The sequence below is a fragment of the Dendrobates tinctorius genome, unplaced genomic scaffold (genome assembly GCF_039654945.1).
Source record: "Dendrobates tinctorius isolate UK_male_01 unplaced genomic scaffold, ASM3965494v1 ptg000062l, whole genome shotgun sequence".
In the NCBI taxonomy this organism is placed as follows: Eukaryota; Metazoa; Chordata; class Amphibia; order Anura; family Dendrobatidae; genus Dendrobates; species Dendrobates tinctorius.
In genome coordinates, this window is record NW_027361730.1 from 24,147,416 (window position 1) to 24,165,238 (window position 17,823).

The 17,823-nt window shown below is 41.5% G+C and overlaps 1 protein-coding gene across 20 annotated transcripts in view; it reads right to left on the reverse strand.

Annotated features, from left to right (window-relative positions):
• LOC141093004 (tropomyosin alpha-1 chain) overlaps positions 1-17,823 on the reverse strand; it is a 49,000-nt gene that overhangs the window by 15,029 nt on the left and 16,148 nt on the right. For 4 of the 20 annotated variants that reach the window (XM_073579415.1, XM_073579407.1, XM_073579404.1 and 1 more), the window contains 6 exons: positions 14,264-14,397; positions 12,963-13,080; positions 12,805-12,875; positions 11,388-11,463; positions 10,411-10,473; positions 10,234-10,303 (listed from right to left, as the gene is read on the reverse strand). In XM_073579415.1, coding sequence (XP_073435516.1) covers positions 10,234-10,303; positions 10,411-10,473; positions 11,388-11,463; positions 12,805-12,875; positions 12,963-13,080; positions 14,264-14,397 — 532 coding nt within the window. Of the gene's footprint in view, positions 1-117; positions 296-9,733; positions 9,817-10,233; positions 10,304-10,410; positions 10,474-11,387; positions 11,464-12,010; positions 12,087-12,804; positions 12,876-12,962; positions 13,081-14,263; positions 14,398-17,823 lie in introns of those variants that run through there. The other 16 variants (XM_073579410.1, XM_073579409.1, XM_073579414.1 and 13 more) reach the window with 7 other exon arrangements.

Here is a 17,823-nt window from a genome sequence, read left to right on the forward strand (position 1 = left end):
ATGGTTGTCTAGGTAGTGTATGAAACACAGATGTCCTACAAGTGTCAAAAGCACAGATTTGCAGTTTTATTAAAGTATCATTTAAGGCATTCAATAAATAATGCAGAAAAGCAGAGAGAAAATACACAGTGGGTCTTTTATTTTACAGAGTGTCTGTACAGCAGAAAAGTGACTGGAGGATTACTACAGAAAGATGGATGCAAGAGGTTCCAGAAGAGACTAGAATAGGACAGTATAGACAAGTGTATCCAGCCCAGGTAGGATAGAGCTGACCATAGGTAGCAGAGCACTTTATCTGTACAAAGAGGGGATAAAAAAAAAAAAAGAAATCAAAACCAATTCAACAAAGGAATAAAACACTTAGGTCTTGGTCACACAGCAGTTTTAATGCTAATAAAATTAGTTCCAAGAAGAGCTAAAATTGTTAATTTCAGAAATACTTCTGGATTTGGTTAAAGCACAAAACTGAGGTGTGTGAACCTAGGCTAAAGAAATCTCAGAAATCAGTTAAGCAGGAGCGTGGTCAGGCTTTCGGGGTGCTATACCAAAGTTAATGCATTGATGTGGCAAACATGCATTTCCTGTGCACAGGAAAAAAAAAAAAAAAAAAAAAAAAGTCAAACAAGCGCTAATAAATGTACACTCTGCAAGTAATCTGGTCCGTGAAGTCTCATGGCATGTAAAAGGAAATGCCATGAAAAGGCAGTCCAATCTGCAAGCACCAGGTTATAGAGTAGAGCGCGCAGTAGATCATGTAGTTGTGGATGGTCCAGTGGGTGATCCCATCAGTGACTGACAGCTGTCTATGTAGAAGATGGCCCTCTGTCACTTATAGGACCACCCACTGGACCAGTGACAGAGCCATCTCTGTATGCACGCCGATGGCTTTCTATGTAAATCACCAATTGGACCAGCGATTGACAGCCATCTGTGGACACACACTTCTACATAGAACTATGTCAATTGCTATTGCCACACACTTGACTGAAAAATCCCAGAGGTTTACAAGATGAAAACACTGGTTATACGGAATCTTCTCTCACAAAACTATACATTAATCCGCTCAGCTCCCCCTGCTCTATAACATGGTGCCTAAAAGACTACTGCATTTTTATGGGGGGACCAGTACCCTTTAATCCAGTTACTACTTGACTGTGCTTTCCTCCCCCTTCAAATGAAATCCGGATGGCAAAATTCTAGAATGCTGCATGAAATGTCATTAAATTGGTGATCTGTTCTAACCCTACCTAGAATCTACACAGTAATGCTAGGGTAAATATTACGCCTCTTTCTTTATTCCAACGCCTCCTATTAGATTTGGCCATTACTTTTGACTAACAGGAGACCACTCTGCCCTTTGCTAGACAGAGCCCGAGCATGTTTAGGCTATTGCCTAGACAGAAGTGCATCAGTCAGAAGATCAGATGAGGTCCTTCTTGTGGATACTGCAGGGAGAAGTAAACATTAGATGAACACTGGCCAAACTGCCAATTTCTTGCGGGGGTGGGTGGCATCGCCTCTCACCCCCCCACCTCAAAAGTCAGGGCAAAATAGGATTGGGCATGTTGGATTCCACCATCCTTCATTTTTCTTGGAGCAGGAAAATACGTAAATTCTGGTGAGCATGCACACATGTATAGGAATAAGTTTACGATCGTGTGTGTTGTCAAGGGGAACAGACGTCACCTAAACAAGCTTCAGCCAACAGCGATCTAAGGTGTGTTGACAGATAGTTTTGTCATTTGGCAGCTTGCTGCTCTTGGAGGTCACGATCACATTCCAGAGGAATAAAATTTAAGGAGAAATCCTAGTAACCAGTGTATAATAAAGGGTTTTCCCCTACTACAGCTCAGATACACCATCCTAAATGATTGGGCCCTTACAGCTGAGACACCCCCCAAAATCCAAGACCTACAGCACATAGTAAACACCACTGCCTTTACTATAGTGCTCTCGGCCACCCGACAGTGAACTTGGAGAGGTTTGCTGACGTTGCTTGCAGAGCAGGTGGCCGAGGTAGTCACTGTGCAGAAGACCTGCTGTTATGTGATGTCACACAAACTGGGAACTTATTCAATTTTCGGATCGCTCAAGCATAGGCACAAATCGATCCAATATAAATCAAAAGTGCACGGATATGAAACTGTGTTACGAAGTTTGCCCGGGGGGGGGGGGGGGGGTTATAGTTGAAAAATGCTGTCTAATGCTAATATTGCACAAATGTTCTTCTGTTATGTTATTGGACTTTATATGTATACTTTGTATTACACTCAAAGACTTAAAAGAACAAAAACAAAAGAAACCACGCTCAGATAGCCAACTTGTCTATATACGCACACATTCATGTGTAGATGGAATATATATTCTGTGAGCTGCCATGTTTGACAGTCTACCAGCTTGCACAAGTCTGCAGACAGAAGTCCTTTACTTTTTACTGCTATACTGCTCTGTGGGTGTGGAAGGGTATGAGTAATGACGGCCTTCCATTTTCAGGATCTCTTGAGAATATGCTAGTAGCATTTTTTTTTTAGTGATAGGAATAGTTTCAAGTTAAATATTGTGAATTCAAGTTGATGTCACCAGGCTTGCACTGGCCCACATGAGAATCCTCCGATGGGACCCTGTACAAGAGTGGGCTACCACCCTCTTATATTAGGAGTACTTGGCACTTGATACAGTAATCACTATGTACAGATACAGGCAGCATCTTATTAGTTTACCAATCTATCCAGTTCATCATATAAATTTGTGATTGAGGATACTGTCACATTTGTACTTGGTTGAAAAGTGGGGCTCTGGAGTTGGTTACTGGTGGGCCCTTGGCACCCCAGTCCAACACTGGTTGTCACAGTATGCCATGAGAGTGCGATGTGCAAGCAGAATGTGTCCATACATTTTCTGTAGCAGTCAGCTGAACTGTCTGTCTGACTTTCCCCATACACATGCATGTTGGGCTTTACAAACTGCATGTAATTACAATGGTTCAAGAGGAATAAGCCAATGCCGGGCAACAGCTTATCCCTCATGTGAGCAACGGAATAGGAGGCACAGTGGAAGACAACATAGCCAAAATGCCCTTACATTGGCAATCCAGCAGATTTTGGCATACCTCCATACACCTAAAATGGTTTGCCAGTTTCACCAAAATTAGCGCTCATATAGCTTTGGTCTAATGTGTATGAATATGTAAGCCTTTTTGGACAACCTACCCATGATCTAAGGGAAGATTACGTCAGTACGAGACTAGTTCTTTGAAATAAGTGGTCATGATCATTATAACAGCTTATCAAAAAAATCAAGACATGGAACTCATGTAAAAATAAGTTCTAGTTTACATTTCAGGACAAATAATGCAGGTCATCACAGGATTTCACTCTCTGCAGTTAAAAGGACTTGCAGCTCGACTGTCAACATTCACATAGGCAAATGTTGCAAAAAGCGTGACTTTTGCAATTTGTCTCTCTCATCACCAAGTGGGCAGAGCCAAGACATGGCAAAACCCTACAAAAAAAAAAAAAAAAAAGGCTCCCTGACTGAGTAGTATTTCTGGCAGCGATGCACTAGTTGTAAGGAATGTTTAATTCATTAAGTGGCGTACACCTGATCCCGGATTTCCTCTTCATGTTTGATTTGTCTGAAAGTGGCGACAGTGACGCCAGTGCTGATTGGGTGCCGGCATCACGAGTCAACACCGCACGAGAGCGAATGCCGACACTGCGGGAATGGCCCCGTCAAGGGAGGAGAGTATAGGATTTATTATGTTATTGGGGCCAAGCGTAGGGTACGACAAGAAGTGGTCCAAGTAATGGACAACATCTTAATTGAATGAACGCAAAGTATTTTATTTATGTAGGGACTCCTGACATGGCTTATTTCAGTACAATTCTTTGATAACATCTCGAGGAATCTTTTTGAAGGTGTATGGGCAGGATAAAGTGCAGATTTGAAGTGTGGCTGTTTTGTTTTATTAATAGCTTTAATCAGGGTTGTGGAGTCAGTCATGGAAATTGAATAGTCAGAGGTTTGACTTGCCGACTCCACAGCCCTGGCAGGGCTGTGGAGTCGGAGCACATTTTGGTGGAGTTGGTGTCATGCATATTGAGGAGTCGGGAGTCAGAGGTTTGGCTTACCAACTCCACAGCCCTGGTTCTAATAATTCTAGATTAGTCACGTTATCTTATGTGGTTTGGGAAAATGTCTACAAGTTTTTTCCTGAAAAGCTCTTCATGAATTGCCCAAATAACTTCAGTTTGACAGAAAAAGTTGAATATTTGATTCATGTCTGTAGATTTCCAAGTGAAGATCTAGTACTGAAGAGATGTTGCTGGCACATTCAGTTGAGGCAGTGAAAAACATCCAGTAGAGCGCTTGTTAATACTGATTCAAGGGCAGGTATGTCCTCTTGAATTTCCAATGCCTACATGTAGACACACACTAACCCAAACCCTTGATGTTGTATGATGGATATTAAAGGGCTCTGTCATAAGGATCAACCCTCCTAAGCCATCTATATGGGCATGTAGGTCATAGAAAGTTGGAATAAAATGATGAGACCTGCAATTTAATGTCTTATTCCAGAGAATTCTACATTGTTCTCAATATGTAAATTAGCTGTTAAGATCTATGGGCTGGACACAGATCATTCCAGAAGTCGCTCTGAAGCTTATTTTAAATGGAAGGGGGATTAGTGATGAACGAGTATACTCGTTTCTCAAGATTTCCTGACCATGCTCGGGTGTCCGAGTATTTTGGTGTGCTCAGAGATTTAGTTTTCGTTGCCGCAGCTGCATGATTTGTGGTTGCTAGCAAGCCTGAATACATGTGGGGATTGCCTATTAAGAAATTCCCATATGTATTCAGGCTGTCTAGCAGCCGCAAATGATGCAGCTACAGCAATAGAAACTAAACCTCCGAATACATCCAAATACTCAGATCACCCGAACATGCTCAGGAAATCTCAAGTAAAGAGTATACTCTCTCATCACTAAAGGGGATGTAACCAGCGCAATGTGTGAAAGACTTGACAGTCTGCTCGCCTGATCTAAATGTCTCACATTGGTAACACCAGCTTTCTTTCAAAATAAGCTCTGCAGGCAGATCAGTGTCTGACCCATAGATCTTAACACATTTACAAAAAAAAAAAAAAATTTCTTGAGAGTTGGATCACATATTAAAAGTATCATTTTATTCAGCTTCCCTATGACCTGGCATGCCCATTTAAACGGCTTAGGATGGTTGATCCTACTGACCGATTCCCTTTAAAACTTATGCACACCAACCAATTACAGCCAAATACACTGACTAACATCAGTACATCCCTCCTACTTTAGAACACAGTTAAGTAAAAAACAAAAAAGGTTTTAAAAACTCAGCACACCAAGAATTAATGCTTGTGTAAAAAAAAACAAAAAAAAAAAAAAACAGACAAAAGATTATCTGATGGACATAAATCATTGGAAAGGAGCATCAAAACTGCCCAATATAGAGGGGGGGTTTAGCAATTAATTGGCCCATCTCTGGCCCTTGTGTTGTAGAGCACTTATGGGTGGTAAAAAAAAAACAACACATTTTTATTGATTTTTATGGCGCTCATGATGCTTTTCTTTAGATACTTTTAAATGTAGAGATTTAAAAGGTTCATTCCTAGGAAAGCTCGTTTTGAATGATTGTCAAGTGAAATGATTGTTTTAGTTTGCACAAAAGATCGTTGCTATAAACAGGACTGGTGCTACCAAGAACAGTGGCAGCCCATGTGCACTGAACAAGCCATTACTGATAATTCAGCGCACATCTGAAATAGGTTCAACCTTAGTAAAGTGGCTATTAAACAGCCATACACATGTTGACAACTGGCAGTTTTAGGCCAAGTTCGCACGTACCGGAACTCACCGCGAGAATTCCGGAATTCCATTCTGCGGGAAAATCGCATTTTAAATTCCCGCGATTTTCCGGCGGAAAAACTAGCATTTTGCAAGCGTAATTAGCTTGCAAAATGCTAGCGTTTTCCAAGCGATCTGTAGCATCCCTTGGAGAACTGATTGACAGGTTGGTCACACTCAAACAGTGTTTGACAAGTGTGACCAACTTTTTACTATTGAGGCCGCCTATGCAGCATCAGTAGTAATAGATAAAGTGTTAAAAAAAAAAAAAAAAAAAAAAAAAGTGTTAATCTTACCTTCCGACGTCACGCGCAGCCATTCCCAGTAATCCTTTGCGACAATTACCGCGATGACGTACGTTCTCACGGGATCGCGACGTCTCGCGGTAATTCGTGATGACGTCTCGCGAATGACTGCGAGACTTCGCGATCCCGCGAGAACGGACACCATCGCGGGCATTTTTGCAAAGGATTACTGGGAACGAAAGCGTGGAGAGAGGCGGGAAGGCTGCGCGGGACGTCGGAAGGCAAGAACAATATTTTTTATTTTAAATTCTATTTTTTACAGGGATATGGTACCCAATGCCCGGAGGACAGTCTCCTCTCCTCCGGACCGTGGGTACCATCTGCAATTGTTCTGCTTACTTTTCGCATGGTGTGCACAGCCACATGCGGGAAGTAAGCGGAACAATGCATTCCTATGGGTGCGGGATCACCGCAATTCCGCAAAATTAATGAGCATGCTGCGGTTCTTACTGCAAAGCGATTCCGCCGCTGTAAAAACCGCAGCATTAGCACAGCATTGCGGAATCCCATAGGAATGCATGGAATGCTTATTTTTCGCGGCAAAACCTCCACGGAAACGCAAAAAAAAATTGCAACGTGTGAACTCAGCCCAACTCTGGTCATTGACCCTTACACATACTACAAGTCATGTGGTTCAAAGATTCCTTTTTGAAACATGTGGTCTGCAGGGTTTTTTTTTTTTTTTTTAAATACAGGAAAAAAAAAAAAAAATTAGATGTCTGTGGGAGCAAAACACCACAGCACACTAGGTTTAAATGACAAAGCAAATATGCACTTTGTTTCAATAGAAACTTTAAAAAGTGGTTGTCCAGGGAAGATAGTCATAGGTTGGTAGGGGTCGTGGGCACTTTTAGCTCAGTTTGTATGAAGCAGTAGTGCCTGATCATATCAACATGCCTGACTACTGCTCCACTCATTCCCTGTGGGGTCTTCAAGCTTTTTCCAGCAGTCCCATAAAGAATGAACGACGGTGGTCTGGCATGCAAACTGCCACTATTCTAAAAGGGGATAGAAAGTACCACGCTTTGCCAAATCGGTGAGGGTCTCAGTCGCACCAAGGAAAGTCATTAAGGAGCTCACCTATCCACTGAATAGGTGATAGCTAGTCTTCCCTAGACAACCATTTTAAAAGTAACATCTTGCCTAGTTAAAGGGAATCTGTCACCAGGATTGTGCTCAGTAACCTACAGACCGTGTCAGGTCGGCACCCTTCTACCGATGAAATCAGTCTTGTGGTGGTTGTTTAATCTTTATTTTCAGTTTGGAGTTCAAGGGAATCTGTCACCCTAACAAGTTAGATTATACTCACCGGGGGGCGTGGTGCGGTGGGTGTCACGGTCCGGCACCTCCCATCTTCTAGCAATGACATCCTCCTTCTTACTTCTTCGGTGGCTCCTGCGCAGGCATACTGCTCTGCCCTATTGAGGGCAGAGTAAAGTACTGCAGTGCACAGGCACCAGGAAAGGTCAGAGGTCCGGCGCCTGCGCACTGCAGTATTTTACTTTGCCCTCAACAGGGCAGATAAAGTACGCCTGCGCAGGAGCCACGGAAGTAGTAAGGAGGATGTCATCATATGAAGATGGGAGGCGCCGGACCGGACCGCGACACCCATCAGACCGGACACCCGGGTGAGTATATTCTAACTTGTTTTTCATATCTTTCAGGTTACATCGGGGGCTTGTCTACAGCATTACAGAATGCTGAAAGGAAAGCCCCTGGACGCGGTGGCTGCAGCTCACAGAGCAAAAATGGGGTGACAGATTTCCTTTAATGAGATTCTCATGATTCGGGGAGGCCTGTGGGGGTCTTCATGTGGTGCTCTACTTAGATATTAGTCTGTGTGGCTTCTGATAGGTCACTGATCCTCAGTAATATATATATATATATATATATATATATATATATATATATATATATATATAACACACCCCCATCACATGACGACCCCCCCCCTCCCAGAGGCCGCCCCAAAGCACGAGAGTCTCAAACTGAATATAAATTAAACAACCACAAGATGGATTTCATCAAACAAGGTATCATTTAACATTATAACAGCGCCAACTTGACCCCGTGTGTAGGTTATTCTGCACAATCCGGCTGACCAGTTCCTTTTTTTAAAAAAATAAAAATAAAATAAAAACACTCACACTGCCCAAAAATGTCACAGAAAAAAGTGGCATTTTTACAAAAACAACCGTGTGCGAAATCAGCCATAAGGTGATTTCAATGGTAATAAAGTGGAAAGGCAAATGTATATTAGAGCTATTAGTTTTCCTGCTTGAAAGACTTAAAAAAAAAAAAAAAAAAAAAAAAAAAAAAAAAGCATAAAAGCTGCATGCAATGGCTCCACCCAACTATAAGGCAGGTTTTGTTTGTATAACAGAAAGAATAGGTCACAAAACGTTATATTCTATACTGAAGTCTATTTGCATGGCTATCTCCTGTGATAGCATACATAGCAGCTAAACCTTCCTGTGAGGCAGAAGGGTAGAACATGCATGTACTTTAGTAACTTTTCTACGTGGTTTCTAGTATCTATAAGTGCACAGATATCAGTTCATTTTCATTCATTGTCAGCATAAATAATGTGCATATCAGCTTACTATTAGTATTTGGACAAAGGGAAGTGGACACTTTCTAATGTCTTATGTGAATTGAGAGTGACAAGTTATATATTCACATGCTCTTGAGAAAGTCACTAGTGTCAGGTCACTATATATCTATTTGTGGTCAAAATGTAGACTTCACAGCTTCCAATGACATAATATTCAATCCTTAATAAAGTAAACAGATACAGTGCATTTTTTCCTATATGAAAATATATATTTTTTTCAAATCTCGGCATGTAAGGACCTCCAACATTATAGGATTTGTACTCAAGTGTTACAATATTCTATATAGAAATTAGAATGTATTGTAAGTACATTTGTAAGTTCTCATAGGCATATTATTCTAGCCGCAATCTTAAGTTGTGCCCAAATAAGTAGTTTACACCATTCATGTACACAGCAGGCTATCCTTACAAAAACTGTGTTGAGAGGAGCCATTGATGTTTGCAGTACATTAGGTCCCCCACATTAGCACACAGTGACAGATGAGGCTTTAATATAAAGAAAAAAGCAAAACAAGTTATGGTAAAAAAAAAAAAAAAAAAAAGCAAAGTTTACATCTGTTTAACACACTGGCTTTCAAACAAATCAAAGAGGAAATTGAGTCAAAAAAAAAAAAAAAAAAAAAAAAAAAAAAAGTCGAAACATCCAATTTCACAAGTACTATAGATCCTGCACATCATGTTAACCAGGGGACTTTTTTTTAGCCATAGAAGGCTTCCATTATTTGCAGCTTTATAAAAAAAGGCACAGGATTATGCCAATATACCATGATAGAAGTACATCTCAAATTAAGCCAGTTGTTTAAACAGAGGTAAGTGGAAGTAAAAGTAAGCAAAAGAAAAAAAAAAAAAAAAAAAAGTGTGAGGGTAGGATGTGAGTTTTATTAAGCGAGCAGAGAGGGTAAGAACATAAGCAAAGAAAACATAGAAAGGGGAATTTACATTGAGGTCATGTCATTGAGAGCGTGATCCAGTTCTTCACTGATGGCTTTGTACTTCAGTTTCTGGGCATACAGTTCATCTGCTCAAAGTGAAGTTTGGGGAGAGATTGAAGGGGAAAGACGAAAGACACAAAAGGGAGTGGATGGAAAGTGAGAAAAAACAAGAAATTGTGGTGGACGGAGGACAAGAGGGAAACAAAATAGGAACAGGAAAGATGAATAAAGGTACAGTGAGAAGGGAGTCCAGTGTTCGTAAGCACCATCCAGGTACAGGATGAAGAAGCAGACAGCGTGGTGGAGAAGCAGTGAAGAGCCCGGCATGGAAATACAAATTATGCATAAATAAAAAAGAAAAAAAAAGTAGACAGATTAGAAGCAGAAAAAAGCTACAGAAGAAAAACAAACAACCTGCAAGGATATTTTCATAGGACAAAAAAAAAAAAAAAGTGGAAATTTCTATATATTTCTGCATTAAAGGAGAGAAAGAAAAATCATACCTTCTAAGTCATCAATGGACTTTTCCAACTTGGCTACTGTCCTCTCTGCAAACTCAGCACGTGTCTCAGCCTGAAGAACAAAAAAAAAAAATATATATGAGTGTCCAGCTAGTGTATCTAGTCTCCTAGCGGCACACAGCACCAATAGACCATTAAAGACAAGGCAGCAGAACTTGCCTCCTTCAGCTTGTCTGTAAGAACCTTGATTTCCTCCTCATATTTGTCCTCTTTCTGGGAGTACTGTAAGGAGAAACAGAACCATGTTTAGCAGCCTGATCAATATGAAGAGTCAGAACTGGATCCAGGGATTATTAAAAGCAGCAAGGACAATGTACACGCTCCCTTAGGGCTAACAGCACACCATTAAGGAAAATGGGCCTACATTAAGTTTTTGTCCATCAAAGTTCTGCATTGTTTTCTTTTATGGGCAAAGAATACCTGTATGAAATATTACCCCTAGGGGGATCATACAGACTTAAAATAAATGCTTGAGAAAGATCTTTGGATCGAAACGTTGCCACAGGAGGCAGAATAAAATGGGAATTCTTTTTCACCAACGTTTGAGGCGCTGTCTTTACTATTTGGTATGGACTTTTTCCAGGTTGAACTCCCTGGATGTGACGTGCGTCTTGATTAATGTCCTGTAGGACCCTGGCTATATGAGGTGCGGTTTAACTACTTATTATTTTTGATTAAAATAAAAGCGGTCATGAAGCCATGTTCTAAGACACCATGAACACAAAATCGAGAAAAAAAAAAATATAAATAAAATATATATATATATATATATATATATATATATATATATATATATATATATATATCTATCTATCATTCGTCAAACCGTTGTTGTCCCAGGAGACAACTGACTATTCTGCGTCTGTCATAAAACTAAATATAATATTTGCTTAATAATTTGCATCCCTGGATTCTCTAAACAAAATTTACTGGCAGGCAATGAATTAAGGAGGGACCATGTGCGTAAACTGTGCTATCGTCAAACAATACGAGTGGCATGGATTTGCTTATGGTCTAGCAACAGGACATTCACATCTGATGTGACAGCAGCAACATGGTGGGTCCACACATCCATCTTTAAAGTGTGCAGGTCACCACACTTTCCGCTTAGGTCGGAATATATATTGCCATCCTACCTTTTCTGCCTGGGCCTCCAGAGATTTCAGGTTGTTGGTGACAGTTTTCAACTCCTCCTCAAGCTCGGCACATTTGCTATTTGCATGGGTGAGGTGACAGGCAGAGGTGGTAGGAGTAAAAAAAAAAAAAAAAGGAAGGAAAGATGGAGGGGGGAGGGGGGACAAAAATAAAGGAGATTGAAAGGAGAGAATAGAATGAAAAACCAAACCGGGTCAAAAGGAGAATTACAGAGCCAATATAAATAGAAAAAAAGCTGTGTCAAAATGTAAAAGACGCAGAGCAATAAATTAAGCCGTCTATAGTTTTGGAAACTAAGTGACGAAATTGCCACAATGGTACAGGTGGAAAAGAAACTAATAAGCGTTCCATCGAAAATTGGTGCCAATATGCAGTTTCCTCATCGTTGTGACTTCTGCATACAAATCACATCCTTTACATGTGCACAATACAGCTTTTTCTCAGCTTGAGAGAGTCACGTACCAATAAAAGAAAAAAATTATTCCTAACAGGTGACAGGGGAGCACTGCAGTGAGGAAAGTGTGGAAAATACTGCTGTACAGCAAGTTAGGAGATGTGAAGCCCAGCAGCCAAGGATAAAGAGGGCCCAGACTGGCAGCAGTACCTTCTCCTCAGAGGCTAGTAACGTTTTCAACGTTTGGTCCATTATTCTCAGCTGATCATCAAGCTGTCGGCAATGTCTATTAATGCGTGCATGAAATAAGGAGCGCACAAGCCATTCACAATATGTGGAGCATGCAAAGAAAAACACATTGTTACACATGACCGTGGGATAAAGCATACATACAATATCTGGTAGAGCTAGTACTTGTGTGGTCAGCAGGAGTTGGGTTATCAGTTCTGAAGTGTGGCAACATTAATACGCATGTTCACATATGAAGATGACCTATATAGGATGCTGCATTGCTTTATTGTGGCCTGGTCAGATCTGCATTCCCAACACTACAAGCCTCAGATCTGACATCTAGCACAATTCATTGGTTGTACACCAATGTCTGTGCGACCACTGGATGACGTATTGCTAGGATATGTTATCAATGAGACGGAAGGTGGTCCAACTCCCTTCCCTTTAATGGGACTGCACTGCAATTCCCTGCAGAGTGGGGGGGTCCACAGTGCAGGGAAGAGTACACGGTAAAGATGATAAACTAAATGTGTAATGTATATTACGTTAATGGTGATGAGCCATACATATGTAAACTAAGTGTTCATTCAAGGGGACCTTAATAAAAACATAAGGAGGGGCTTTTGTCTTTCACAACAGATAACACCAACTTGGGAGGGTCTTCAGGTTGCTCTAAAGCATGCAATGCATTCATGGGGAAAGCAACTCCAGGATGAGGTTCTGGGTGTATATTAGGTGCAGAGGGATGCTGATGGAAACATGCAGGCACTCACCTCTCTGACAGTTCAGCACGTTCCTCTGCACGTTCCAGGTCACCCTCAATGATCACCAACTTACGGGCAACCTATTACACAGAAGGGGCATGTGTTATAGCATGACATTCACACATGCTATAAAATATAGAATAATAATGAAGTCTTAGCATCCTCACCTCTTCATATTTGCGGTCAGCCTCCTCAGCAATGTGCTTGGCTTCCTTCAGCTGGATCTCTTGCAGCTCCATCTTCTCTTCATCCTTCAGGGCTCTGTTTTCAATGACCTTCATGCCTCTGAGGAACAACAAGACATCCATCAGTGAACAAAATTGTACTGTGTAAACAACAATAGTCTAGTATCAGGTGTGGGCAAATGCTGAAAACAATGTAACGCTCCATACTGAAACACTGGCTGTTTACATTGCAAACAATACGAGAAGTTGATGCAATCAGGATGGAGAGATTCAGCAGTTCGCTGTAATGAGAGCCTCAAACCATAAGATTTGGCCAAACATTAATGAATGAACCAATCTGAGCTTTATAAAATGGACAGACTATACCATGACATAAATGGTCTCTTCACCACCTCTATTTTGATGAGAACTTGTCTGCTCTCCTGTCATAAATAATTCTGGAGTCCCTTAATCGGTGTTGTCTATTTACTTTGTTATTCATCCCAGCTACAAATGTGACCCTAAAAATCTGACACTATCCAATCAGTGCAGACAGTCTGTAGGGACACACCTCTTTGACAAATTGAATAGTAACACCCACTTGAACAACAGAGGAAGAGAACAACAAGCTCTACAAAAATGTATCCAGAATTGTTAAATCCAGGGAGAATACAAATGCATATTAGGGCGAAGTCAGACAGCCGTATAAAGCAGACCGAGATCGGAACACAGTGCACGGACTGGCCAGCGCTCTCCCAACCAGAGTGTGACAGCCGCACAGAATTACATGAAGCTGAAGAGCTCAAGTCGGGAGAGCCACCAGCCAGTCAACGCATTGTGTTGTGATCTCGGTCCCATTTATATGGCTGTCTTTCTGCACCCTTAAAAACAGACCTCAGATGCCATGGAAAGTTCCCTTTATAGAGGCTTATAACTAGAATGGAAACAGGGCCTACATACCAATGTTGGTCCAAATCACAGTACTTGGTCACAACGTTTCACAATACAAACTGCATAAATATATACCCTTGATGAGTCTGGTGTACTTATTTTGAAAATCCATGTCAGAATGGATGTATAATCCCCAATTTAAAACAAAGATTTTAGGAGTTCAGTTGGCTAGACCTGCAAGTAGTTTTAGCAGTGTAATATTAAAATTGACATTTAATAAAAGGACGCTACATCCATTCTGACACTTTTTGACGCAAGTAGCAGCCTTATCAGGTCTAAGATTATTTCATATACTATTCCATTTGTTTTGTTAAAATTGATGACCGCTCCGCTTTAAAAGGACGTCCGATTACCTCTCACTCTCATCTGCAGCCTTCTCAGCTTCCTCCAGTTTCTGAAGGGCTGTGGCCAAACGCTCCTGGGCACGATCCAACTCCTCCTCTACCAGCTGGATACGCCTATTCAATGAGGCTACATCTCCTTCAGCCTAGGTGAAGAGAAGAAAAATAATACAGTCAGGATAAGATTAATGCTGCCCACAAAGCTGGAACTAGAATGCCCATTTCCTGCCAGTAAATATCAGATACAGGGGACTGCTACAATAGGAGCATTGTACAACTGCAACACCTGACAATTAAAGTGATGCACGGGCTTCTTGTACATTAGGCTTTCTGATGTTCACCGGCCTGAGTGAACAGCAGCATCTTGGAACAAGGTTTTGGTAGAGATCTCCTCTCCAGTCTAACATTATGAAGAATATAGTGCTCACTTTATTAAACTGTAGCATCACTTTTGGAGAGAGATGGATGTATTAAACATTATACTTTTTATCTGAATATTTATAGGTCCAGATCCAATAAACTGGTTTGCCTAAAATTCTGGCAAATTTGAAATGTCACTTTTTTTGCGCAACTCTTAGGGGGGTCCAAAAGTGGAGCCAAATGACATTTTTATGTTAGTCTCCAGCCAGCTTCAACAACTTGGAGAAGTGTGCAGAGCCTAGCAGAAACACTTATAATTTATGGCACAAAAATGGTGTAAGTTATAACACAAGGACTCCAGTCATTGATTAGAATACATTTCTTAAGTTAACAGTAGTGTTGAGCGAGCCTGATCGGATAAGGTGTTATCTGAGCATGCTCGGGTGCTGAGTGACTTTGGCATGCTCGAATAATATGTCGAGTCTACATGGCTGCATGTTTCGCGGCTGTTCGATAGCCGCAACACATGCAACGGTTGTCTGTTTGCCAGTGATTGCGGCTGTCAAACATCGTACACGAGCATGCTCGGCTAACACCTTATCTGAGCATATTCGCTCAACACTAACAGAAATTTGCACCAATTGGACTCCATACTCCAGCAGGCATGTCACCAAGAGTGGTGTGCAAATCGCCAGTCTTGATTAATCTGGGTCTAAACATGTCCAACAGGTTGTACGCGGAATGGCGTTCCCTTTAATAAGTATGTATTCAGACACCAAAAATTTTCCCCATCATTTCGTAAAGTCACGACAATATTTTTAGTGGCCGCTCTACACAGATTTACTGTTTTGGGCAGCACGGTGGCTCAGTGGATAGCACTGCAGCCTTGCAGCGCTGGAGTCCTGGGTTCGAATCCCACCAAGGACAACATCTGCAAGACGTTTGTATGTTCTCCCTGTGTTTGTGTGGGTTTCCTCCGGGTACTCCGGTTTCCTCCCACATTCCAAAGACATACTGCTAGGGAATTTAGATTGTGAGCCCCATCGGGACAGTGATGATAATGTGTGCAAACTGTAAAGCGCTGCGGAATATGTTAGCGCTATATAAAAATAAAGATTATTATTATTACTGTTTAGTATTACTGTTATATTATTACTGTTTTGCTGATGTCTTTGTAGAAGGTCTCAAGAATTGCAGACACTATACAAAGTAAGGCTGGCTTAGAAAATTCCCATCTAGGCCCTCCTGTTCTTCCTGGTAAAACCTACACATTCATTCAATTAGGAATTAAAAAAAAAAAAAAAAAAAAAAAATGGAAAAAAAAAAAAAAAGTAGTAAACAATTATTAGTCACATACTGATTGCTAATCTCCATCATGTCCAAGAGGTCTGAAATTTAGGAAGTTGCAGAATTGGTGCCAACTAGATGGCGCACATCGGCATCATCATATGATACACAAGGGTGTGTGCCGAAATGGCGATGTAGGATGTGGTCACACACCTCTAAAATGAGATATAAATACTTAGTAACTTCCCCTTTCAAAAAAAAAAAAAAAAGCCAACAAGATATCCGGTGTTTCTAACTGCTCATACAGAAGAGGAGGCCCGTATGAATCTGCGAAGAATATTACCTTTATGCACAGCGCAATAATCCCTAGCCACCTGCCAGGCATATGGGATGTGGCACTCCTGCCGCCCACAGGAGATAACCTCCATGCCTAGCCACTGGGGTTCCTGATGTGTTTGCTGAGCAAAGGAGTACCCGCCCTACAAAACTATGTGTAAGCAAGTAACCCCTACTGGACAAAACCTGCTTTCTAGTCATTACACGTAGATTTGTCGCTGTGTTAGGTAACGACTTCCTGATGGGAGGACAAGCATTTACAACTATGAGAGCACATAGAAGCACTGGGCTGACGATCTCCAAAAATGCAACTCCCTGATCTAAACCTTTTGGCTTAGATTCACCGAGAGCAGCGATTATCACACCAGTCTTGATGAGGGGGTGTGTTGTTTTCAGACACTGATTCATTAAGAGCGCACGCTTCTTAATGAATCAAGAGCGTCTGACAAGTGGCGTGTGCCTCGCCGCAGATCTTACTCCAGTCAGGGACTGCAATAGGATTTCTGGTGTATGGGTACGCCACTGCTCGTCAGAAATGTCACTAGCTCTAATCATAGAAAGTGCCAAATGATGGAGACAATTTGCAAAACATCACAAAAATCAAAGTATCCCAGGGGCAAATTTACTTTGAAGAATCAGGACCATAGTGTCCACAGAAGAAGCACATAGGGACAAAGGTTTTTCACCCATTTCCTTTAGATCGTCAGCTTTGCTCAGCAGAAAGAATTGGCCAAGTATAAGATCTGATGGAAAAAAAATGTAGATTATGTAGTTGGGCCTCATCTTCAGTAACATAGGCAAAACATCTGCCAAAATATTAGTAATGTAAAAACAGCCCATGATAATTTAGCCCTACAATGAATGAGGATACTACCAATAGCAGAATTCCCAGCCCCTGGCCATATTGCAGCCATTATTAAATTAGCAGTTATTTGTCTATTTGCCAGCCCGAGCTAACTGGATTACAATTAATTGCTGGGCGCTGTCAAATCAAGCCCCAGTGCGTGGCTCTTTACAACATGTAAGGCCGTCCAGAGCTAGTCCGCTCTACCGGTTTGACAGTAATGTGTGAGAGGTGACGGGAGCAGCCAAACCTGAAATGATCAAGTGAAAGATAGATTTTATAACTGTAGTCGTAAGATAAGGAAAACAACCTGGCAAGTGGCACTAAAAACCACAAAATTCAACTAGGACAAAGAAGATGCAGCGCTTTGGATGAAGAGCATGTCTGCTGCGTCCAGAGCGCTGCCGTCTACCGAATGCAGGCGAATCCGCATTCACTGACCCGTGCGGATTCACCGCGTCCAATAAAGTGTATGGGTGAAGTTTATCTAGTCGAGACTGAGCGTTTCCTCAAGACAAATTGACATGCTGCGGTCTAGAGAGACGCTTCGCATGTGCATCGCTGCGGGTGTCTGGACACATAGTGGGCAAGGAGGTCTTGAAATCTCATCCACTATGCTGTAACATCTGGACGCTGTGGGTTGGAAGCAGCACAAGTACACCACGACCAACCCGCAGCAACTCCGGATCGTGTGCACATGCCCTTATTCACTCACTGCAGATGAAGTCCCTATTTTTCACCAGGT